At 42.0% G+C, this 27,011-nt stretch overlaps 1 protein-coding gene across 1 annotated transcript in view; it reads left to right on the top strand.

Annotated features, from left to right (window-relative positions):
* Positions 1–27,011, top strand: part of LRRC27 (leucine rich repeat containing 27) — an 87,875-nt gene that overhangs the window by 48,702 nt on the left and 12,162 nt on the right. Inside the window, exons 4-7 of the mRNA XM_082269125.1 lie at positions 7,283–7,435; positions 11,509–11,719; positions 19,965–20,054; positions 25,797–25,890. Coding sequence (XP_082125251.1) covers positions 7,283–7,435; positions 11,509–11,719; positions 19,965–20,054; positions 25,797–25,890 — 548 coding nt within the window. The remainder of the gene's footprint in view (positions 1–7,282; positions 7,436–11,508; positions 11,720–19,964; positions 20,055–25,796; positions 25,891–27,011) is intronic.

A 27,011-nucleotide genomic window follows, 5' to 3' on the forward strand; every position in this document is an offset into this window, starting at 1 on the left:
TTGTGGTCTTGGTCATGGCCCTCAGGCTCTGAGGAAGAGGCACAGCCTCGAAACGCGTCAGCCCTCCGTCTACAGGAGACATTGGACTTTTCATTTGAAGCTGTCTTTTGGAATTGATATGCTGTTCTACCACGCATGTTTGTGAGTAGTTGATTTTAACCTTTATTATTAAAAAAGCCCGCTGAGGATAATGCGCTAGGCTGGTGCGCCCTTTTTTTGTGTTTGTTTTTACAGTGTGTTCGACCACCCCCGTCGTAGAGGGCAGCAAGGCTTAGCCATCTGGGATGCCTAGTGTGGGTTCCAAGATTGAAACAGCCTGAGGAACTGGTTCTGAGCACAGGAGCAGGGTGCTTAGCTTCACTCTTCTTGATTCTGGATTCTTTAATAGAAAGGGACTGATTAGTTCTTATCCTGTAAGACATGCCAGTATCTTTTTATGATGTTGAAAATCTGATTTTATTGTCTGCAGTAGTCTATTATTTGAATACTCCTTGACTCTTCATGTATCTTCCTTTTGGGGATAAACAGTTGTCTTGGAAGGCCCTTCACTTTTTTAAAGGATCTCTCCAGATCCTGCAGCTTATACCCTCTTGCTAAAACTATTGAACAGTTGCATACTTTCTTTTCTAAATGCCTCCTCTAAAGAGCAATTCCTTCTTGCTCCCATGAACTGCCCCGCGGGTATCCCTCTCTTCAGTGGGACTGGATGATGACTTGTCCAATGCAATAGACTTTTGGTTGTGGTGGGTTTACGATATATCTGTGTATTAATCATACCATTCATTCTTTTTCTTATTTCCAAATCAAGTAAATTAAGGTGATCCTCATTGATTTCACTCACGAAGAACATACCGATACTGTTGTTGTTTAGACCCGTCACAAATTCTAGAACAGTTGCTTTGGGGCCCTGCCACAAGATGAAAATATCATCTAAAAATCTAGCCCACAATAGAATATGTGACGTGTATCCCTCTAAATCTTCCTTGAACACTAGAGTTTGCTCCCACCATCCCAAAATAAATTGGCATATGTGGGAGCACATTCAGTTCGTATAGCTGTGCCCCTCTTCTGTTGATATGTTTTGCCATTAAAAAGAACAAAAATTGTGTTCCAACACAAACTTGAGTAATCTCAAAATCAACTGTGTATGTTGTTGAAATACAGTGCCTCTAGTGTTAAAGATAACAAAACTTTAGTGGGGAAAAAAAATCAGCAAATAAAGAAAAAACAATATAGCGTATACAATTGCGACACAAATCATGCTGTAATTGAATGTTATTAAAGATGACCTTTCCTTTTTAATCTACAGCTGTTGTAATGTTCTGAAAATACAATGCAATATGACTACCTGGGGGTGTTCTGTACAAAAAATTTGAGGGAGGGATCTTTGCCCACATAAACTTCTAGTTTCCTTGGAGCTCTATCTTGGAGACCTATTAGGGAGGTGTTCGGGCGCAAAGCCGGTGAGTATTGGTCATCTGGCTCCCGGCTTTGGTCAATTCTTTTGACCAATGAGGAGATTATCTTTCGGGTACTCTCCAGTCCCGGATATATACCTCCACATTTGTTGCGCCCGCGCCGTAGATGACGCGGCTTCCGGTCTCGTCACTTCCGGCGGAGTCTGAGTACTTCCACCGGAGTTTGGCGCGATCTTCCAGCCGCGTCACTTCTGGTGGAGCCCCATACTTTAGGGGGAGGGCGGCCGGTGCTCAGACACGGCTGTCTCTCCCCCTCAGGCTGTGCGTTCGTCCAAAGGGGGGGGAACCTTTGTTTTTCCTCCATCAAGACTCATCTGGGCACGGGGTTTACACCCCCAAATGGGATTTTCAAGACGGAAGCAGTGGGGATTCAGTGTTACTCACTGGGTAAGTGGGGTGGTTTATACTTCCTTTCCCCTCCCGTCTTCACCCCTGGTGGGCATTTGTTCTTATCGGGTAGAATTGTCTAGGGCAACTTGGATTAACCATGTCCAATTATACACGGATATACGTTTGCAAGCCTTTTTTATGGTTATTTCTTATAGCAAGATGTGCTATGGATGTATTGTGATGCAGATGGCTATACACAGTCTCCTAGGTGTTGTGGGGGCCCCTCCTTCCCCTTTCCCTCCCCCCCCCCTCCCCATTTCCTCTTCCCCTCCCTTTCCCCCCCCTCTTCCTCTTTTGGTCTTCCCCCCCCCTCCCCCTTTCCCCTCTCCCCCCCCCCCTCTTCCTCCCCCCTACATTAACTGTGATGTTACATCAAGTTGTCTTCACGCCTTTCATCATTTTTTCCTTTGGTTATATTCAATAATTTTTTTTCTCAGATGGTATTCCACTAGTACGCCCGGGGTCTGCTTGGTGGTGAGGGAGGCTACCTCTCTGAATGTACCCTGACGGTACGGGACTCGGCACCTTTCCTGGGCTCCCTGAGTGAGGGGTTTTTGGGTTGATTTACCCTGATACCCTCGCCCGGTTGCATCCCTCCTGCATGTGGCCCTGTATGGTCGATAGCGCAGCCAGCATTTCTGGTCTCTTGTTCAAGCACTTTACAGCACAAACACCTTGGTGAGCATCAAATAATTTTGTAGTGAACATGTGCTCAAATGTTCATATGTGTTTATTATCTTTTCCTGTGAACTTTTGTAACTTATGATTTTTTCTTTCTATGATAGTTAACCAAGGATCAACAAACGGTCTTCGATAAAGCGCCATTCTATGCGAAACGCGTCAGACTGATCCTATCTGGTTATAAACCATGTCAATTGTACTGTGTTTGTCTTTTTTTAAAATGTCATGTGTGGAGTTGGCTCCATTTTTACATTTATGAGTGTTAATCACTACAATAAAGTTTACATTTTTATTACATTGTTTGTTCTATTGCTGTTTACAGCGGTTTTGATGCTCCAAACTAGTTGGTTGTGACAGTCTCCTTACCATCCCTTTTTTTGTCTAGAGGTACAGTGGGGGCTGGTTCCCCCTCATGGGGTGGCGTCCCACTGTCCCTTCTTACATTTGTTCCAATATATTACCTAGGATTGGAGTCAGTTCACACCAATACTCTACTAGTTTATCCAACAACACCCTCTCTTTTCATATTTCCTTGGAGCTCTGTCTGTAAAGCCTCCTCCCAGCAAGCAAGGTAGCAATTGTAGCATGCTTAGTGGTGTGGCGTGGCTAGCACTGTGCAGCATTAGAGGCCCCCTCAGACCACCATCCGGAGTGTCTGTGTAGTTTCTTCAAACCTTTTTGTGTAGAAAGGTTTTACACGGCAGTACAAACAGTTGGAGCAAATAATAAGAAAGCATTGGTCACAGCTTTTGAAAAATGAAGTTTTAAATACTAATTTACCAGTTAGACCAAAGTTCATTTATACCAAACCTAAAACACAAAGAATGAAGTTGGCACACAACGTTGTAAACCCCCCCATATAAACATGCACTTTTTTAGATCAGGTTGATTTCTTCAGCTGTGGAAAGTGCATGAATGTAGAACATCTAAACATAGCAAAAGGAAAGTAACCGATTTTTTTTCACTTGTTTATGGAAGACAATATACCATTAATAAGTTCATCATATGTGCGTCCACACATATTACATATTTACTTTCATGTCCATGTAGGTAGGACCACCAGAGAACTAAGAATCGGACTGCGGGAACATGTCACTAACATAAAGAAAGGGTTCCGGTATCACAGTGTGTCAAATCATTTTAGATTGGTTCATGACTGTGATCCCAGTGGTTTAACATTTTGTGGCATTGACAAAGTGGAGGCTCATTGGAGGGTAGGGAATTTGAAGAAAGCAATCTGGCAAAATGAGACCCAGTGGATACATCGCCTGTGGACCCTCCAACCCCGGGGGCTTAATATTGAGTTAATTATTATTTTGTGATTTTATGTAATTTATTTGAGATATGCGGCTATGGATATCATCTTAAAAACTTTATTTTTTATACTCCGTACACACGGTATTGTAAGCAGGAAGTGAGGTGATTTTCCAATCTGACCATCTATTTGCTTTATACAATGAAATCCTATAGACCCCGCTATTTAAATCACCTTTTTGATTTATCTAACAGATTCCTGGATGATATATTTTTTAGCACCTACACGGCCCGACTTCCTGTTATATCTGCGGGGACACGTATATAACACTATAAACAGGAAGTGAGGCAATCGGGCGGTACAATTTGATTGGTGCTCAAGTAACTATTGGCATCCTTAGGAGCATTATAAATTGCATTGCCGTAAGTGAAAGTGATGTCTTTGAAAACGCCCCTTGTAGGCGGGCGAAACGTGTCGACACACTTCTGGCAGACGGCAACCACACAACGTCACTTCCTGCATCTCGTGGAATGCACGCCGGCTGCGTTCCCGGAAGGAGACGGCGATCGTTTGTTCCGATGTGGTTTTCATGCCTTACATACGCTTTTACCCTGTATTATGTGTGAGTATTTTTAATCTTGTATTTAAAATAAAGATACCTTGTGGGCTTCACTATTTTGGTCCATTCCTTCCTTTTTGAGTGACATCGGATGGTTTCACAACATTGGAGATCTATTGACCCACTTACTTCAGAGGCTCATCTATCCTTTTGGGTAACCCCAGAAGGGGACATACTGTGCTGGAGGATCACTGGTTCTTCCCATTCCCAAGGCCCATTAACTATTTAATTCCGGTGAGTGGATCCCCAAAAGGGTTTTTGAAGCACCTTTCCACTTTGTGGAGCACCATAGCACCTTCTTTTTGGCTTCAGCACCCTTTTGAGCTGCACTTTGAGTGGGACTGTTTACCTAATTGTGGACATTTTACACCACTTTCTGCCCCTTCGCACCAGTTATTGTATTTATGCTGTTTATTGCATTTTGCATTAAGTACTATTGCACTTTATGCACGAAATTATTGCTTTTTAGTTTTGGCACCATTGCACTTTAAATGTTTTTAATAATTGATGGCATTTTTTGTTAACATTTGGTATAGCACGACTGCCTTTTACACTATATGAATGCTTACCTCTTAATAATTGATGTTTTTTACACCTACCCATTTTTTTGATAGCTACACTATTGCAAGCGCTGTGTTTGGCATCTTATATTATATTCTTCAAACCTTTAACCACTTCTGGATTACTCGCCGCAGTTATACGTCGGTACTTTGACATTCAATACCAGGGTTATGGCAGCAGATACCCCAGAGCCCTTCCAGCTACACTGACACTAAAAATCCTCAAACTCTTTTTGGAAAGCAGAAACCCCAAGGTGATCTGATTTTTTTTTTTTTTTTGCCACAATTTTTTTGGGAAATAAAGAAACATGTTCGTATTCAAGGGTTTAAAATATGGAGCTTGGTAACTGTGCACTAGATATTGTACATTAAAGCACAATTTACAAAATAACTTTTATAAATGGTTTATATGTACATGATATTATTTGTCATTCTGCCCGTGGGGTTAGTATTCACCCTCCTGACAAGCGTACCCTATTTGTAATATAGCTTTCAGAATTAGTCCGCTTTCTTTAGCTGAAAAGAATCTACAACAACCACTTCTGCATGAGGACAAAAGAAAATGTAAATTATGCATACTTATGCATGTTTCAGTATATCAATCAAAATGATGGCATTGCAGGATGTCAGAGTGAAGATATAACTGATTCCGACACATCGTATAAAAGGTCACAGTCTTCTTCTGGCCTTTTTCAGTCTTCTTTAGTATCATTAGTTTATTACACACTTGAAGGTGAGAGTCTTATTGTAAATGATGTAGTGCAAACCTTTTTCATGCTTGCTTTTTAGTGTCATGTGACACATTGTTAAATGAGCTAATATATTATTCTAATTCTAGATACATTTTATATGGTTCTGTTCATTTTATTATTAAATTATTCTTATATTATACTGTATATTGTGTTTTGAACCGCATGACGTGTATCAAACTGGATTTCTAAGGAGCCAGTTCACATATGTGGGGGCTTGCCGCAGTGCCATTTAAAAAGAGTCAGGTATGATTTTAAGTCCGGTTCAGGTGTGATTTCCAGTGTCATACACTTTAAAAATTTGCACCTAAACTGCTGAGCGAAATCGCACTGACTCTTTTTACAAATCTCACTAAAACCGGCTCTGCACATATGTGAACCTGTTTTAAAGGCAGCAGTTACAGTCTGCGGACTTGAAGATATTGGTTTTAGTAGTACTTGCGCACCTGTGCAACGCTAATCTCTCTTCATCTCAAGGTTCCCCTGTACATGTATCTATAGGGGAACCCACTAACTTTACATTTTGTGATTTTACATGATCCCACAAGAATGGATGAGTTGGGTTACAATGGCCTAATTACTACAGACAAATAGCTGCTCCCTGCAGACTACAGTAGTCGAATAAACAGAAATCTGGTTTTCTATCCTATACACCACAGAGGTGACAAAATTCTAATTAGATATTGAAAAGCAGCAATAAGTTGCCATGGCACAAGGGTGCACTGCTGCTTGGATACAAGTCTCAAATGACTGCTAGCATTCTCCCCTGCACAATAGGTGCCTAATGCTCAAATGGTTGAGAAAGTAAATTGATAGCTCTGATTCCCCAAAATAAATCTAGTTCCAAGAGGTAACATGAAATAGATGGATTCAGATGTGCATTAAGCAGAAGGCTTAATACAGAAGGGTCTCTTGAACCAAGAACACTTTAGACTGGAATGGAAAGGAAAAGTAGACCATATTCCAAAAAAGTCAGATCCAAAGTAACTTTATTCCAATAAAAGTTACAGCATATACAGAAGGGTCTCTTGAACCAAGAACACTTTAGACTGGAATGGGAAGGAAAAGTAGACCACATTCCAAAAAGTCAGATCCAAAGTAACTATTCCAATAAAATGATCCACTAGAATCTCCCCAACCTGTAGGCTACCTTTGTGAAATCCTAGAGCATTATTCCAATGAAATACATTTACTTTGGACTATGTTTTTTTTTTTTTTTTTTTTTGGCACTATTTTTTCATCCAGTTTCACATTTTCAGATGGGTCAGATTTGCCATTTATTGATGTTATTCAAATCTGCTGCTGCTGAGATCTCCAAAGACTGATCTCGGACAAGCAGCTTGATCTTGCACCTGAATTGGCAGTTTTACCAACAAAACAATCATGGTAGGACGATATTTTGTCTTGTGTTTCTTTCTTTTTTTGTCAAGCATAGGCTTACACTCCTACTATACTTTTTCATGTTTCTGAAAACCGCCTTTTGAAAGAAATGTGTACTTCTGTTGGAAGTAAGGCATAAATCCTGATTTGGCATTTTTTCTTCTGTGCAGGTGATTTGACTACACTAAAGGCTTTAAATCTTCGGAACTGCCCACTTGAATTTCCTCCAGAAGATGTTGTGTGTAAAGGACTTGAATCTATTTTATCTTTTCTCAGGAACTCCAAGCAAGCAGATCTCATGTCTTCTGATCCTTATGAACCAGGTATACAATATCTGTAACTGGAAATATAATGTTAAATAGGTGTCTATAAACTTTTCAATATGAGGGCACAAATGTTTGCTGCCCCCCAAAACACAGTTGCATGTAATTTGAATGAATTAAAATGTTTTACTTAGAGATTCTTTTTATAATTTGCATGATATGAACAAAATAGAACTTCAGTAAAACAAATCAAATTTCGTAAAACTTGAGCCATTATTAAAGATTGAACAAAAATAATATACGTATGTACCTTTTTGCCTTCGGATTTACCCTTTTATTTCAGGGTCCCCATCAGTCATTTCCTTGCAGCAGAGTGCACATCAGAGGCCCCCCTTAAATCAGGGTCTCCATCAGAGGCCCCCCTTAAATCAGGGTCTCCATCAGAGGCCCCCCTTAAATCAAGGTCTCCATCAGAGGCCCCCCTTAAATCAAGGTCTCCATCAGAGGCCGCCCCCCTTAAATCAGGGTCTACATCAGAGGCCCCCCCTTAAATCAGGGTCTCATCAGAGGCCCCCCCCCTTAAATTAGGGTCTCCATCAGAGGCCCCCCCCTTAAATCAGGGTCTCCATCAGAGCCCCCCTTACATCAGGGTCTCCATCAAAGGCCCACCTTACATCAGGGTCTCCATCAGAGGCCTCCCCTTACATTTGAGTCCATGAGTGTCTGACCTTATTCGCATATTGCAGTAGAGTAGGTTTAGATGCAGGAAGTTCCATCCTCCTGTGAATGCTGCAGCAAGCATATGATTTGTTTCTAGTGGACCTATGCTTATCTGCAATAAGACCTGTGTGTGTGAGCACAGTGGGCCCACATTGAGGATACACTACTGACCCTAGCTTTGGGCAAGATAAAATCTTGTGGTGGGCCATGTTTGGAGACCCCTGATGTGGTAGATTAAAGCTGCATAAAAGTGATATTTCAGTTTGGGATTGATGTCAGCTGGCACAAGCTTCCTTTATCTTATGCCGAGATCTCTGTATTTCACCTTCCAGGCACAACCAAATACCATAACCATTAAAATGATTGTTTTATCCACCCGTAGCTAAAATGTTATTTTTGGGTGAGCCAACCCTTTTACGTAGACTAAACAGTAATAGAGTGCTGTACTATGGTAGCTATCGATTAATGTGAAAAGTTTGTATTTTAAGTGATATTCTTTATTGGCTAACTTTGTTTATTATAGATGCAAGTTTTTGGCATAACTCCGAAATGTACAAAGCCTGATGGAGGCATCTGATCCCGAACATTTACATCTTTAAATAATTCAAGTTAGCCAATAAAGGATATAATTTAAACTACAAACTTTCTGCAAGCAGACTTAGGGTCAATGCATATTGGGCCTAAACAAAAAGCAGCATTTACAGGAGCTTTACATTTTGCCTGTGGAAGCAGCTCAATGTTATCCTTAAGGAGCGGGAGGGGACGTCTCTCCCACCGCCTTCCATGGCTCGTCGAGTTTCCCATCCCTCCGGGTGACCCGAGGATCCAGCCGCCACATTTGCTGGCCGAAGACCTGAACAAAGCCAGATTTGGCTTTGATCGGGTCTCTGATGTAGAAACCCCAGAGCGATGTCATGACATCACTTCCGGTCACTGAAGCCTTAAAGGCGCCAGATTTTTTTAAAAAATGACCGTATTCAAAACAGCCAAACTTGGCGTTTTTGAATGTTTTTAAGTGCAGAGGAGGGATTTGGAGTCCATAAAAAAAACCTGTTGCTGCCTATTACAGTCACAAGGGATGTTTACATTCCTTGTTTCAGCAATAAAAGCGAATAAAAAAAAAATTTTTTTTTTAAAGGGACAGTGTAAGAGTCGGTTCACACTGGGGCGGCACGACTCTGTACTACTTCGGGGGCGACTTGTGCATTCCCATGCACCACGACTTCAGAGCGACTTGCATGGACTTCACATAATGGAAGTCTATGCAAGTCGCTCCAAGGTCGCCCCGAAGTAGTACAGGACCCTTTTTCTAAGTCGGAGCAACTTGTGTCGCTCCTATTAGAACGGTCCTGTAGCAGTCGATGGACCACAAGGGAGCGCGACTTGTCAGGCCGACAAGTCGCCTTGACAAGTCGCGCTAGTGTGAATCGAGTCTAAGTGTAAAAAAAAAAAAATGATATAAAAAAAAAAAAGGTAAGAAAAAAAAAAAAAATGAAAGCGCCCTGTCCCTCTGTGCTTGCGCGCAGAAGAATAGGTAAGTCGTGCCCGCATATGTAAATGGTGTTCAAACTACACATGTGAGGTATCACCGAGATCACTAGAGCGAGTTCAATAATTCTAGCACAAGATCTCCTCTGTGACTTCAAACCGGTAAACGTTAACATTTTTGGAGCTTTTTAAATACTGTAGTTTGTCGCCATTCCAAAAATGTGCGCAATTTTAAAGCATGGCATGTTAGGTTTCTATTTACTCGGCAGAACCTATTCTTTTACATTATAAAAAATAAAAATTGGGCAAACTTTACAGTTTTTTTTTTTTTTTTTTTTTTAAATTTATGAAAGTGTCAGAAAAAGGCTTAGGTATGAAAGAGTTAAGCTCAGCGTTTCGAGGCAAAAACAAAAAAAACAGAAAACTTTTGGATTGCGTTTTTTGACAGACAAAAGCTAAACGTACCTAAATGTTTGTACAAAAGCGCTCTATATGAGCATTGTTTTTTCTTTCTGCTAAGGGAACTGGCGTTTTTTAAGCCCCATGTGCATGGATCCTTATCATAAGTATTAGATAATAGAGCTTGTTTATGTTTAGTCCTCAATGAATTATCCAAAGGTGTTTAATGTGGAATTCAGCTGCAGTGATGTTTACTAGCCAAGGATCTGTAGTTCTGCTCGGCTGGTATTGTGATGCAGACTACCCTGCCAAATAGCATGAGAAATTCAGTGACCGCATTGTTTTTTACCACATTAAAAGCAGACCTTCCAGTAACTTTATAAGTTTGGTTGAATAAATTGACTCCATGTACTGTGATAATATTATCTTCCAAAAAAATTATCAGCAAAAATCTGTCCTTAAGTTAAGTGCCAAGGACAGTTTAGGAAAATAATGTCAAAAATCTACTCCTGGGTGAAGCAAAACATTTCCTCAGTCTCCCCTCCTCAATTATTCCTCATTGGGACTATTGTAAATTGGAAACCAAAAAAAAGCCAAGATGAGAGCCCAGTCAGGTCCTCCTCCAATTAGGAAGTTCTCTCTCACATATTAGGAAGTAACTAAAGTGTGCAATACTTACCTCTGCTCTAATGGTCCAACACCTGTGAGGTCCTTAACCAGCATTTGCTAGGTGGGTTCTTTGGCGGGGTGCTGTGTCTTCAGCCATCTTGATTAGCTGGCACAGAATGACCTAACTTCCATCAAATGTGCAGGAGTCACCATTCTAGAAATGTAAACTGAGCTGCACATACACAACTCGGTGTACATTTAAAAAAAAAAAAGTCTGCGAACAGAAAGGTAAGTTTATTTTATTGCAGCAAAGAAATAGCATGTCTCTTCTACAATAAAGAGTCTGCCTGCTCATATATTTTTTTTAAATTTGGGCTTTACTACCACTTTAAGTAGAGAGAACTCCAGCAGGCTGCACAATGTGGACCACATTTTATGAATGGACCATACCATTCCGGCTACAGTAACCTAGAGCAGAATAACAGAGAGCAGAAAGCACGAGGGTTATAAAGACAACCAGGCAAGAGGCATTTTCACTAGTCAAGGCCTCCAGTTCTTTTGATGACAGATTTCCTTTAAAATGGAACTATACACACCTACACTCCAGTGCTGCGATGTCCTGGAGCTCCCCGCTGGCCGCTGACATTCCTAGCCCAGCGGTTTCCAGGTATGGACCCCGGACGTTTTAATTGGCCATGCCGAGCTTACATCACTCCCACCAATGCCTCTACTACATTAAAAATCCTGTTTGTTCACTATTTTTTATTTTTTTCATTATAGTTCCACTTTAAAACCGTGTGTAAGTGCAGCTGCTTAGATCACGAGTGCGGTTTCTGCAGTTGTAAAGCCTCTATCCAGTCCTTGTGCAACATGTGATACACAAAGAAATACCATTGTCTTATGCCTTCCTTTAATAGAACTACCTCCTGTAGAGAAACTGGATCTTAAGGAGCTGAAGTCTAGCATGGACCTCTCAGACGAAGAAGAAAAGAAGAAGTTTGAGTTGTTAAAAAGCAAATTGGAAGCAAGAGAGATGGAGGAGATGGTTCAGATTGAATCCCCGTGTGTTCAGAAAAGACCCCAAGGAGTGGAAGGGCCAAATGGCTGGAAGTTTCTAACTGAGGCTAGGTAAAGTTGTTATTGTAGCAATTGTATCATCTTTCCATAAGAAAACATTTGGAAAATGAATTGAATTTCTTTATATAGTCAGCCACCAGTTTACTGACATACTGTATATACAGTATCAAGAAAAATACTATATAGTATCCAGGATGAGAATAAATTACAACTGTTTAACACTAATATTTTTCTGTTTTTAGAGCGGTTTTATTTATTTTTTGGACACATTGAAATAATAGTTTTAGGCCTAAAGAGTAGGTAAAACCTCAAAACATTATATATTTCCTAAAAAATAAGATTCTAGTAGCTCCCATTTTTTTTATGTCACATGATATTAAAGCAACAGTTTATCAAGTTTAAATTCCCAGTAAAAAAAATACACTAAATGGTGAGTTTAATGCACACAAAAGCAATACTGTATATTAACATTTTTTGTAAAATATAAAAGGTGAGGCTGCGCTGAATAATTAGATACTCAACATGTCATGCCCTAAAATTATGCATGCCCGTGAATATTTCGGTACCTAAAATTATCCATAGGCGATCCTTAAAAAGGTCTTACAGTTCATTAGTTTGGATTTAACCGTGATTGATGGCCCTGGAATTGTTGCCCTCACTCCAACATGTGCGGTGATAGGTAACGCGTAGTGCAGTCAACATTTGCGTACCAATAGCCCCTTATGTGATTGCATATTTACAGTGACAAGTTCTCTTTAATGTGACATCATGGGTCTATTAGATCCCTGATGTTTTCCTTGTACTCCACTGAAGTTAATGGAGCACAGACTTTACCATTTGCTTTTTCCAGCCATGGTGGCTGGCGAATGTGACAGTTGAAACTGAAAGTGTCATAAGACATGCCACTTATGGATTTTACTAGTTAGACATCCGCTGGCTCTCTCTCCTCTACATCTGGCGACACGGGTTTGCAGGTTGGATAGTGGAGCCTGGAAGCATGGCAGGGGGTCGTACATTCCGAGGGCTGTGGAATCGATCTGGCACCTGTATAGCCTTCAATTCATTCTTGTCAGAAAGCTGACAGTCAACTTGTAATATTTACACAGAGTGTGTGTAAAACCCCATGCTGCTGACAACGTTTGACATGTTAGTGACAGTAAAAGTCATATAACACATCCTTATCAGTTGAAAATAGAGAAAAAAGTAAAAAAAAAAAAAGAAAAGTAATGCAGCCACCACATTTAACCACTTCAATACTGGGCACTTATACCCCCCCCCCCCCTTCCTGTCCAGGCCAATTTTCAGCTTTCCGCGCTGTCGCAATACTGTACTCAAACAGAATTTTTTTCCTTTTTTTTCCCCCCACAAATAGTTTTTTTTTTTTTTTGGTGGTATTTGATCACCACAATTTTTTTTCTTTGTTTCTGTTATAAAATTTTGTAAATAAGTATGTTTTCTTCTGATGAAGTGGCACTGATGGGCACAGAAGATAAGGCACTGATAGGCGGCACTGATATTCAGCACATATGGGCACTGATAGGCGGCACTGATAGGTGGAACTGATGGACACTGATAGGCCACACTGATGAACACTTATAGGCGGCACTGATGGGCACTAAAAGGCTGCACTGATGGGCACTAAAAGGCTGCACTGATGGGCACTAAAAGGCTGCACTGATGGGCACTTATAGGCAGCACTGATGGGCACAGATAGGTGGCACTGATAGGTGGCACTGATTGGCAGTACTGATGAGGCACTGATTGGCATCTCTAATGGGCACCGATTGGCATCCGTGATGGGCACTGATTGGCATCCCTGGTGGGCACTGTTGGGCCTCACTAGTGGCAGGCATGGGAGTAAGTCACACATGTGCAAGTCTCAAGTCTTAACCTACAAGTCTCAAGCAAGTCCCAAGTTACTGTGGCGAAAAGCAAGCAAGTCAAGTCGAGTCCCTGCCAGAAGTCAAGCAAGTCAAGTCATTTATTTTGGTCAAGTCATAATACTGATCTACCCAAATTTTCACCTTTAAATCAGTTAAAAGTCAGTGGTCAGGAAAGGTTTTGTTTTATTTTCAACATTAACAAAACTGCTTAGTGCTTTTTTCTTGGCATATTAAAGAAACACTTTGAATGCCCAAACAGCTCAAAATCCTTCATCCTTTCGAGTCATACAGAATACCGTGTCAAAGTCAAGTCGAGTATTTTATTAATTTTAGTCAAGCAAGTCTGAAAGTCCTCAAACTGGTGACTTAAGTCTGAATTAAGTCAAGTCATGTGACTCGAGTCCCCCATCTCTGCCTAGTGGGCATCCCTGATGGGTCTGCACTGATTATCAGTGCAGACAACCCCCCCCCCCCCCCCCCGTCATCAGGAGAGCCGCAGATCATCTCTTCTCTACCCGCGCCTTGTCAGTGCAAATAGAGGAAAAGCCGATAGACGGCACTTCCTGGTTATGATGTGACCAGCTGTGATTAGACACAGCTGATCACATGGTAAAGAGTCTACATCATAGGCTCTTTACCAAGATCAGAGATGCGGTGTGCCAGAGCGACATATGGCACGGGAGATCGCTGCGCACCCTCTTGGGATATAGAACACCCAGTCAGGATAACTTAACCACTTTGCGGCCATCATTCTGCTATATGGCAGGCGGGAAGTGGTTAAGAACTGGTAAGCCACAATATATTAAATTTTTTATTTTTGGGTTTAATACCACTTTAAGTTTTGGTGGAGATCCTATAGCATCTTATTACTAGCTGCATTCAGGTAAGCGAATTGACACAGTTCTAGGCAAACATATCGTAATTATTACACTAGCCTATGCTAATCATTAAAGAAAAAAGGAATGCAGAGCAGAAAATGAACATAATTAGAAGCCCTCAGTTCATGAATACTTTGAGGTTGTGACATAAATTGGCTTTTCATACTAGAAATAAGAAAGAAGAGTACAATTAAAGCTACAATTAATGAGACCTTGTTATGTTTGCTTCAAGCTAAGTTACAACACTTTATTAGTCGCTTTCATCTTGTCATTGTCATCTGGACAACAGAGTACTGAAACTACAATTTAATGATGATGTGCATTAAATGTATTTAATAATTCTCTGCTTCTTTGACAATGCGTTTTTAGTGCTGTAAGCCAGTAACATTTTGACAACTCTGCATACACCCTTTAAAGTGTTACTAAACCCACTATATCTGGTCTCCCGCAGTACACAGAGCATGGAAATGCAATTATTTTAATAAATATAAACTGCCAAATACCTTTTTTCATCAGCAGTATAGAGCAGTTATGTGACTTCTATCAGTGTCCGGCCGAGCATTGGTTAAAGCTTGTAGGAGGAGTTTTCATTCTCCTCTTGACTATCCAATGAGGCTGCTTAACCCCTGACCCTCTGTTTGAACAGTGCTGATTGGCCCTGTGCTAATCACATGCACCTTCCCACAAAAAAAAAAAAAAAAAAACTCTCTAGCAAACGGAGCATGTGCAGAGTGCCTCCAAGGCTCTGTACTATTAGCAGATGGATTGGGACAGTAAAAGAAGGGGAAGATCAGAGAAGACAGGATCAAACAGCCTTTTTAACTCAATGCAGAGGATTAGCCCCTTAGGTTCCACAGTGAACATAACAAGCATGCTTTACTGTATATACAGACTGATTTTACTTAAGGCTGCATTCACATGTCAGCTTATAATCGCGGGCAGAACCGCCGCGGTTCCGCCCGCGATTCGGAGATTTATTGCAAATCGCGGGACGCCTAGCGTTGCCCGTTGATTTGCAATAGCCCCCCAAACGCCGAGCGATGTTGCCGCGATTTACGCCCTCCGAATCGCGGCAACATCGCGCAAACAAAATCGCGGGACGCAATACGCTCCAAAAAAGTACAAGAGCTTCTTTGGAGCGTATTGCGTCCCGCGATTTTGTTTGCGCGATGTTGCCGCGATTCGGCGGGCGTAAATCGCGGCAACATCGCTCGGCGTTTGGGGGGCTATTGCAAATCAACGGGCAACGCTAGGCGTCCCGCGATTTGCAATAAATCTCCGAATCGCGGGCGGAACCGCGGCGGTTCTGCCCGCGATTATAAGCTGACATGTGAATGCAGCCTTAGTGGGTTTAGTAACACTTTAACTGTCATTTTGCAGCAGTTGGTAGATGTAGCACATGGGTAATGTGATTTCACATTTCAGTGCTCATTTTGCAGCAGCTGACCGATATACAAAAGGAAAATATTGGTGCCGCAAAATGGAATTGTGTAAATATTCGCCAGCACACCATGGATCTTCTAATAAGTCAGAAGAATTATTTTATTAAAGAAAGATCATAGTACTAAAGTGCAAGGTTTCAGAGCCGCACAGGGCTCCTTTATCAGACATGTGCATCACATACCTAAAAAGGTTCCCTTCACGGTTCAGAAACATTGAACTTTTGTAATAGGATCTTTCTTCAAAAAAATACTGTAACTATTCAGACTTATTTGAAGATCCATGGTGTGCTGGTGAATATTTTTCACAGTGTCGTGCATGCTCCAGCATCCAGCTGCAACACCCGGTACGGATGAGAGCTCATGCCAGGAGGAACGTGTGCGATGGGAAAATGGACAGTAAGCAGAATGAAATTGGACACAACTAAGTAATGTACTTCTCTAAATAGGAACCTTACAGTAAAGATTGTTGGAAAGAACATAATCATTAAAGTGGAGTTCCACCCTAAAATTGAACTTCGGTCCATTTTCTTGCTCCGGGTCACCTGAAAAACAAATGGATAATCGCAATTTTTTTTTTTTCTTACTTACCTTGTTTTAGAAGAAAATATACTTACCTTACTTCCTCTTCCTCCCTCTGCGGCCACGGCCGCCGCCGTCACTTCCTGGCTTGCAATGATTCCTGGGAGCTGAACGTCATCGCTCCAAGGAATCAATGCGCCTGCACCAGCCCCAACGTCAGTTCCGGTGCAGGCGCGTCATACCTTGCTAAACAGCTTCTGCGCATGCCCAGAAGCTGTGCAGGGATGACGCTGCAGCCCCGGAAGTGACCGAAGTGCCGGAGCAGTGCATCGTGGAACCGAAGAGGACGCAGAAGAGGATCGCGCTGGCTTCAGCTGCCCACACCTGAGATGGCAGCGCTGGACAAGACATTTTCAAGGTAAGTATTTCTTCTAAAAGGTAAGTGCAACCTGGGACAGTTCAGAGGCTATCCATTGTGGAATGCACTAGCCCCGACTGTCCCGGGGGTATTTTTATGTAATTTTTTTTGTTTTAGGTGGAACTCCGCTTTAACGGTGTATTTGCACAATCTTTGTTTTGTTATTTATGTATCTATGTATTTTTTTTTTTTTGCTGTTGCATAAACGTATGGCTTAGACCCGGTTCACCCTAGTCTGACTTGGGAAGTGACTTGTGCGACCTCATGTCGCCCAAAGTCGCTTTTCATTACAAATTCAATGTAAATGAATGAGAGCCGTCTTAATATGCACTACTGGAGTCGCTCAGACTTCAGAAAAGGTTCCTGTACTACTTCAAGACGACCTTCACTTAGACTTCAATGGGAGTCGACTCTAAGTCGGATCCTTATCTATTTTCAAGCGACTGTGATCAGACTTTACAGGAAGAAGAAAAAGATTACCCAGGCATTCCCCACAAAGTCGCCTATCATTTAAGTCTTTTCAAAGTCTCTTCAAAGTCGCGCTAAAAAGTCGCTCCTTCATGGGGCGTTTTTCTGGTTGCGGTAGTGTGAACCGGCTCTAACTCTTCCTCCAACTTTTTCCTTTATTTTTATTTTTGTAAGCCTTTTGAAGCAGATTTACCAGTAGTAGTAACATAGAAAACAAGAAAGGTTTCCCCCATGGGGACTGGGATTTTTAAGGTGCCAATAATGTACTCAAAACAGTCAGATAAAATTCCAATATTTTAATTTGAATTAATTTTTAAAAATATGTGCAAAGACAATCAAGATGTACAACATACAAAAATAAATTAAAAAAATGATTCAAACATAGTGGTTTGGAAGGTGATTAGTACAGTCCAGAGTTCATAATGGTTCAGGAATGATAGTCCCAACATGTTTCGCTAATAAATTTAGCTTCCTCAGGGGATACTAGATTATCAAACCTGCAAAAATTAAAAATAATCAACAATACAATATTGAAAATATTATTTGTCATTTCAAGGTAGCAAATAAAATTCATATTTGTAAAAGCCTACATGGTTCATTTTTATGTATTGATTTAAACAGAACATTCATTAAACACATATGTATATGTAAATGTAAAAGAATATTCAAATATCATATATATATATATATATATATATATATATATATATATATATATATATATATATACACATACATATAATATACTACTTCACCGATCGACATTAGCAAAAGGTCTCTTACCACCATGTGTTAGATTAGAACCTAGGGTGTTCGTCCAAAATTTGAGCAAGAGTGTGTCCCATTGCGGAGATTTCTCAACTTCCTGTCCCATAGCCAAACAGGAAGTGAGAGGAAATCCCTGAAAATTAAAGGAATTTCTTGGGGATCCCCAAGTCACCAGAACTAGTGTCCCCATTAAAAGAATTCTCCTCTATTATGGGGATTTTCTTTTACTTTCACTTTCAATGATAATGATAAACAAGACACATAGAGAGTGTGAATCTCCTTAACGGGGGACACAGACAGCAATAAAAACTGACCGGTGTTCTAATCCCTCTCCACTCCATCTAAAACTAAAAAAGCCTTTGCCTTAAGTTATACTTTAAGTCAGGGCTCAAAATTTCAAGTCCTGAGCTACTAGCCGGGCCTTAAGACTTACTCGCCACCACTTGCCCCACCCAATCGATACCCCACCCCTAATCCCACCCCTAAACATGCCTTCGTAAATTATCTCATGAAATTACACAGTTAAATGTTTTATGCAGAATTAAGTTACAAAAATATTAACAACTTTATCAGAGCCCATTAGCACAGCCTCACCAGTGCCCATTAGCGCAGCCTCACCAGTGCCCATTAGCGCAGCCTCACCTGTCCCCATCAATGCAGCTTAACCAGTACAGCCTATCAGTGCAGCCTCACCAGTGCCCATCAGTGCAGGCCTCACCAATGCCCATCAGTGCAGGCCTCACCAATGCCCATCAGTGCAGGCCTCACCAGTGCCCATCAATGCAGGCCTCACCAGTGCCTATCAATGCAGGCCTCACCAGTGCCTATCAATGCAGGCCTCACCAGTGCCCATCAATGCAGGCCTCACCAGTGCCCATCAATGCATGCCTCACCAGTGCCCATCAATGCAGGCCTCACCAGTGCCCATCAATGCAGGCCTCACCAGTGCCCATCAATGCAGGCCTCACCAGTGCCCATCAATGCAGGCCTCACCAGTGCCCATCAATGCAGGCCTCACCAGTGCCCATCAGTGCAGCCTCACCAGTGCTCAGGGATCACTGGGATGAAAGCCACCGGATCACACAGCAGGGACACATGGCTTTGAATTTCCCGGCGGCCACTATCAAACAAAGTTGCGCCTCCTATGATAGACGTCACACTACTTAAATTTCCCGTCATTGGACCAGTGTGCTGTCTATCATAGAAGCCGTCCAGGATGCGGAACTTTGTCAGTGGATGCTGGGCAATTCAAATCCAAACTGTGTCACAGCGGGAGATCCCCCGCTCTGTGTGATCCGGGGGCTCTCCTCTTCCTCTCCTCTCTTTTTCCCAGGAGACCAGCTATTCCTATTCAACCTTGCCTGCCGGTGGCACCCACCTCTGAGGCAGCCCCGCACTTGCACTCAAGGTATTTCCACTCGCCAAATGTGAGCAGGTGAGTAGAAATTTTGAGGGCTGCTTAAAGTGATACCTTTTTATTGGTTTATAAAGGATGCAAGATTTGACGATAATATATAAAGCCCAATGAAGGGATCTGAGTTATCCCAAAAGTTTGCATCTTTAATCATTTAAGTTAGCCAAAAAGGGTATCACTTAAACTACAGTACAAACTTTCAGCATCTTCTGTATTTGTTGCTGTCACAAAAACTCATGGCTAACTCCAACTTTTTCGCCTTCATTTTTTTTTTTTTTTTATAACAGTTAGCAGGGGCTGTAAGACAAAAAAAAAAAGAAAAAGGTAAAACTAAAATTGCAGAAAAAATTTGCAAATATTTGGTCAGACCCTCCCACATTCTGTCATGTGCATATAATAAATCATTCAAAGTGTTTATTTTTGTATGAGTTTTCTTTTCCTTTCTTTTTGAGAATCTTCCTCCCCCATTGTTGATTTTATCTAAATGTTATTTTCTTGACACATAGGCAAGCCACACTCGCAGAGAAAAGAAAACCGAAAACCAATAAACATGCCGAAGAGAGAGAGCGACTCGCCATAGTTCATCAAAAAATGAAGTAAGTTTTTGTTTTTTCTTGCTTGCAGTGTAGCTAAGCAGATTAATGGAATTGTGGCCATGCTATTTGTTATATGAATTAGTAGCAGTGTTCTGTCTTAGTCATTTTGGATTTATCTCCAAGACTACATTCAGATGGCTGAATAGCAGCGGATAGTTTGCTGAGTTCAGAGGTGTCTAAATGCCGCCTCTGGATGCAGCAACACCCTGATCTGTGGCTGTGTGCAAACTTGATAACTTAGCTGCGGCCAGTTTGTATGCAGTCAGAACTCTACAAAAGCGCTGACTGGCTGAATCCAGAGTAGGAGGCTCTTTTGCATGCAGCCATTCAGAGGAGATTCATACAAAGTCTGGCAGCTGCAGCTGCTCTCATACAGTGTGTGCAGGCAATGTTTACAACTGCTGGCAAGAATATACTAATTCTTATTGCCGCCCGTTCCTGGCCGCTGCTATTCAGCCATCTGAATGTGGCCTAAGGCATCCTATAACTATAGAGAAGCAAGCTATGTACATTATTGTCCAGACAGGGTTCGTGCGGTCCTGGAAATCCTGGAAAAGTTTTGGAATTTGTAGATGACACTTTCCAGGCCTGGAAAGGTCATGGAAACTTAGGAAACACACTAAGGTTTTGGAAAAGTCATGGAATTATTTACTGTGGAGGAGCGGGGAGCGGATGCTTAATTATTTTAATTTATTATTTTATTCCCTAATGATATTGTATTGCCAGTGCCACATACTATTTACATTTACTTCGCCTTCCGGGTCCGCGGTATGCGCGTGCGCTGTCACTGGCCAGCAGCAGCCGAGGAGATGATCGTGAACCAATCAGGCAGCGGGGAGGGCCGGCCGCGGTTTGCCTGGAGACACTGTGACTGGCCAGCAGCAGCAATAACAGCCGGGAGATAACAAACCAATCACAGGAAGCGGAAGCATCACTGGAGGGCGGGCCGGCCACATGAACGTGATGATGACGCGGAACGGGGCGGTAACCGTTTCCCTCCCGCTGCCTGATTGGTTCACGATCATCTCCTCGGCTGCTGCTGGCCAGTGACTGACAGTAAGGGCAAACTGCAGACCCAGAAGGACACCTACCTGTACCAGTGCTATACGCTGAATGTAAAAATGCCGCCCCCCCCCTCAGTGCTCTTTAGCCCCCCCTCAGTGCTCTTTAGCCCCCCCCCCAGCGTTCTTTAGCCCCCCCAGCGTTCTTTAGCCCCCCCCAGCGTTCTTTACCCCCCCCAGCGTTCTTTACCCCCCCAGCGTTCTTTACCCCCCCCAGCGTTCTTTACCCCCCCCAGCGTTCTTTACCCCCCCCAGCATTCTTTAGCCCCCCCAGCGTTCTTTAGCCCCCCCAGTGTTCTTTAGCCCCCCCCAGTGTTCTTTAGCCCCCCCGTGCTCTTAGCCCCCCCCCCCCCGGTGCTCTTCAGCTCCCCACAGTGCTTTTCATCTCTTCCCCCCCCCATGCTTTCTGGCTCCCCCAGTGCTCTCCAGCTCCCTGGCTCCCCCCTCAGTGATTTCCAGTTCCCCCCAGACAGTGCTCTTCAGTCCCCCCCCCTCGCCCTCTGTGCTCTCCATCCCCCTGGTTTTCCATGCTCCCCCCCCACGCCTTCCAACCCCCCTGCAATGCTTTCCAAACCCCCCCTTAATTCTCTCCAGTCTCCCCCCCCCCCCCCCCGTGCCCTTCAGCTCCTCCAGTGCTCTCTGCTTCCCCTGTGCTCTTCTATCTTCTATCATGTCCGCAGCCTCTGACTACCTCCTGTATCATGTCCGCAGCCTCTGACTACCTCCTGTATCATGTCCGCAGCCTCTGACCACCTCCTGTATCATGTCCGCAGCCTCTGACCACCTCCTGTATCATGTCCGCAGTCTCTGACCACCTCCTGTATCATGTCCGCAGCCTCTGACCACCTCCTGTATCATGTCCGCAGCCTCTGACCACCTCCTGTATCATGTCCGCAGCCTCTGACTACCTCCTGTATCATAAGAGATGAATTGGTCTGGAACCATCTGTATACCACCTCCATCCCGAAACAACAAGGGAAAAGGAAATTGGCCCGTGGGACTTTATATGAGGTGGGTACATGTGACTGGAAATCGCAAAAAAATATATGGGTAATTGAAAAAATATGTTGATCTTTATTGCAAAAAATGCCAAGGACAATCATAAAATAATACACTTCATTAGAAATCTTGAAATACATGTATGACATATAATACATATAAATATTCATGGGAGTATAAGACATCTAGATTGCAAAGATAAAGAACATATTGTATAATGTTGACATTGCGTATAAGTATCATGCATCTATTCTGACGCGTTTCGCGAGTCACTGCTCGCTTCTTCAAGAGAGAATGCATTGAAAAAAATGATAAATCTGAAAAAACGAAAAGGATAATAATTGGATTATGACTCAAACAAGTATTGTTTGGAAAATAATTTTGTAAGTCATGGGAAACTCAATGGGAGTACCCAATACTTACACTTCAGTGAGCTGTGGTAGCAGTGGGGTGAGTCTGGCCCGGGAGCTGAAGGGTCCCAGCGGACGACAATGCAACGGAGTGGCCCATGGGAGGTAAGTGACAAATGTGTGAAATAAACCATAAGCCTTCCATGTCTGTCCTAAAAATTAACGAATTAAAAGACTCACCCCACTGCTACCACACGGAAATCCATTCCTTGATTCCAGCTCACTGAAGTGTAAGTATTGGGTACTCCCATTGAGTTTCCCATGACTTACAAAATTATTTTCCAAACAATACTTGTTTGAGTCATAATCCAATTATTATCCTTTTCGTTTTTTCAGATTTATCATTTTTTTCAATGCATTCTCTCTTGAAGAAGCGAGCAGTGACTCGCGAAACGCGTCAGAATAGATGCATGATACTTATACGCAATGTCAACATTATACAATATGTTCTTTATCTTTGCAATCTAGATGTCTTATACTCCCATGAATATTTATATGTATTATATGTCATACATGTATTTCAAGATTTCTAATGAAGTGTATTATTTTATGATTGTCCTTGGCATTTTTTGCAATAAAGATCAACATATTTTTTCAATTACCCATATATTTTTTTGCGATTTCCAGTCACATGTACCCACCTCATATAAAGTCCCACGGGCCAATTTCCTTTTCCCTTTTACCTCCTGTATCATGTCCGCAGCCTCTGACTACCTCCTGTATCATGTCCGCAGCCTCTGACTACCTCCTGTATCATGTCCGCAGCCTCTGACTACCTCCTGTATCATGTCCGCAGCCTCTGACCACCTCCTGTATCATGTCCACAGCCTCTGACCACCTACTGTATCATGTCCGCAGCCTCTGACCACCTCCTGTATCATGTCTGCAGCCTCTGACCTTCTCTTGTATCATGTCCGCAGCCTCTGACCACCTCCTGTATCATGTCCGCAGCCTCTGACCACCTCCTGTATCATGTCTGCAGTCTCTGACCACCTCCTGTATCATGTCCGCAGCCTCTGACCTTGTCCTGTATCATGTCCGCAGCCTCTGACCTTCTCCTGTATCATGTCCGCTAAATGTACAGTGTGTGTCGTAAAACGTTTGACATTTCGAACATGGGAGAGGCAGCGCTGTCTAGCCACGCTAAAGGTGCAAAGCACCAGTCTGCAGCTGCGTGCTTGACAGCTTCCAATCCGATCGCTGGCTTTTTCACCCGTGCGCCTGAAGTGACACCGGCTCCCAGCTGCGGCAGCGGTGCTTCCATCTCATCCACTGTAAAACAAGGGACCATTTTGAGTCACGCTGTATCCAGAAACGAAAACTTAACTGCAGAAGTACTGTACACTACAAAGATTGTCATTTATTTTAGTAAAAATATGCTGGGTGTGACATGGATGTTCTTCTTATTTAACATGTATACATAGACATTTCATGAAACATTAGGTCATGAATATTTACGTGAAGTCATGGAATTTTATTGGTGAAAATGTGTATGAACCCTGCCAGGGGTCATCATCCCACATTAGAAATTTGTAGCAGAAAAGTAATGGGTGTTTAGAGATGACCACTATGCAAAGAATAATGTCTTATTGTTTGCAATGTTTATTACAAATAATTCAATGAAACAGCCTTTTTCAACCAGAGTACCTTCAGGTTTCTTCAGGGGTGTCTTGGCAAAATGCCTAAAAATTGGCCCAAAATTGTATACAAGCCAGCAGATTGATGAAGCCTGCCTTTAAGTTTTACAAAGCCACAGGTTTTCATTGTGCACCATTACAATCTTCCAGCCATCTGTGTCCTAATGACCAATGATGTCATTGGTTGAAAAGGAGAATGTTGGGTGCCTGCACAGCATCCTTGTTTGCCCCTCTCCACCAGCACTAGGGTCACATTAGCTGAGTGAGGGCTAGAAACTAATATGAGAAATGTTGGAATATTAGTCAGTATCAGTGTGCAAAAGTGCATTTGCTTTAGAAGAATAAATCACTAACATTGGGTGTCCTACGAGTGTGGATGTTGCTGGGTTATGTTTAGTCCATAGTTTTAGTTTTTCCATAATTTAGAATGGGGTGCCTCGACATTGTGCACAATTTTAAAAGGTGCCTTGATTAAAAAAAGGTTGAGAAACATTGCATTAAAAGACCTAATCCTAGCCTTAAAATCACATGAAACCCATATTACCTGCAGTGTCCATGTATATTCATTTTGCGTATGATTCGCTCTTTCAAGAAAATAACCGTGTCTTAGGGTTGGCAAGAATAAATTCAAAAACTATTATACATCTAGGATGAGAGAACAAATTACCAGTCACATAACGTACTAAGTCCTAGATCCTATATTGTCCGGACAGGTGTTTCTGGACAATCTGTATATCATAATTGATATACTCTATCTATGATTTCATATGATATAGGACTTTGTATTTTATATGACTGTTAATTTGATCTTTCTCATTCTATAGATGTATAATGTTGTTGAATTTATTCTTGCCCATCCTAAGACACGCAAAATACGTAGATGAATATACATAGACCCTACAGGCAATATGTGTTTCATGTGATTTTAAGGCTATGATTATGTCTTTTAATGAATTATTTGTAATAAACATTGCATTTTTATGAGACATTATTCTTTTTTGCCTAGTGGTCATCTCTAAACTCCCATACTTTTTCCCTAAGACTGGCAACTGTACATTGCTTTATTTTAACTCAGTTGTCGGCCCCAGTGCCCCTTCAACTTGGCTTGTACACAGGGGGAAGGCAGCAAGGTCTTCCTAGTCATGTGACTGACTACTGTGATTGGCTGTCACAGTGGTCACATGATTGGGTTCCACCCCGCAGCTAGACCATTCTCTGCAGCTTCTTCTCCCCTACGCTCCAGCAGTCTAGGGTCCTGACTTTATCAAGACCAAAGCAGGGTCCATAGCTTTGTATTGGGTGTGATGACACTGAGGGTCAGATGAGAGAGCACCACATGCAAGGGTATCCAGAGGATCAGGTAAGTAAAATTGTTTCTTCTCTCCCCTAGACAAAACAAACTATTATTCCACACAGCAAAGGATCATTTTAAACATTCTTGGAGTTGGGCTTTAACTCTGAAAGACAAATTCATAAATAACCTGTAAACTTGTTACTGCTATGTGATGACCTAGGATCCCTATATACACACACTATTGATCATTAGAAGCAATTGCTAATAAGTTATGTTTCCACTGAAGTGGAAAACGTATCTCCAGTGGATACAGAATACACTCACTTTGTAATTCCTTGAAGGAACCAAGAAATTCTTAAAGAATGGCAAAAACAGACACAAGTCATGCAAAGTCAAAAAGCAAAGAACAGGAAGAGAAATGAGGTCCAACAAGAGGTATGTAAGATTTTCCCATTTCAAATTTCTGTGCTATAAATTAGAAGCTGTGCTGCCAGCAGAGGGCACTGTGGTATCACATGCTTGGCTGCTGGAGGTCGAAGATCATCATAGCACTGACATTAGAAAATACTTCTTTGTATTATTATATGTTTTAAGAACCAAAATCCTCTGCAGTGCTATGCAGTCTGTAACCATCTAAAATGTACTTTAACTATGCGGGCATTTATTTAAAAAAAAAGCTTGGGGGGAAAAGTGTTGTAAAAGTGAGAATTAGACAACAGTAAACAATCAGCTGATTTGTTTTAGTTTTCCTGATAATAAAATATGAAATCAGATCTTCTTTGATTGCGTTTTCAAATGTATTTTTTTTTAAATTATACAATCTGTATTTTCTGTAATAGCCCAAGCCCATCCCCCACAGTTATTACCTCTTGTATCTCTTGACTGTCCCTCTTAGATTGTAAGCTCCAACGAGCAGGGTCCTCTGATTCCTACTGTATTAAAGTGTTTATATTTGTACTGTCTACCCTCAAGTTGTAAAGCGCTGCGTAAACTGTCGGCGCTATATAAATACTATACTTTGTAGTCCCATTGGTGTCCTGCATACTTTAAGGAGAATCTTACTTTTAGCGAAATTGTCCTTTAAATTCCTTAGCCCCCACTTAAAGCCACCTACCTAATACCTCCCTTAAGCCCCACTTACAGGATCTTCACTGAAAGGGTAGCCTGGTCTTGCACAGCATTTGCAAAAAATAAAAGTCCCAGCCATCTCTAGTTTAGACTGCATGTGCCCCACTTGCCCCATTCTATGCTATGGTTTGGTACATATTCTTCTGGGTGGCTGGAGGAGGGAATGAATAGGGTGGGGGGGGGGGGAGGCAGAAATCGAGACTGTAGAGACTGTTTGGATAGATATAAGAAACAAGGATTGATATTGTTTTTTACATATTCTACCTGGCCAGTAGAATGTCTTCTGGTCATACAAACAAGATCGAAGATGGTTCTTTGAACAGGGGCTTATTATTGAGAGAGATCAAAAGGTATCTGTAGTATTTTAAAGAAGTAGAACAACATTTAAAGGAGAGATTGGTATGGAGCAACTGCACAATTTGGGGTTG

The sequence above is a fragment of the Pelophylax lessonae genome (genome assembly GCF_965119305.1).
Source record: "Pelophylax lessonae genome assembly, chromosome: 9".
NCBI classification, from domain to species: Eukaryota; Metazoa; Chordata; class Amphibia; order Anura; family Ranidae; genus Pelophylax; species Pelophylax lessonae.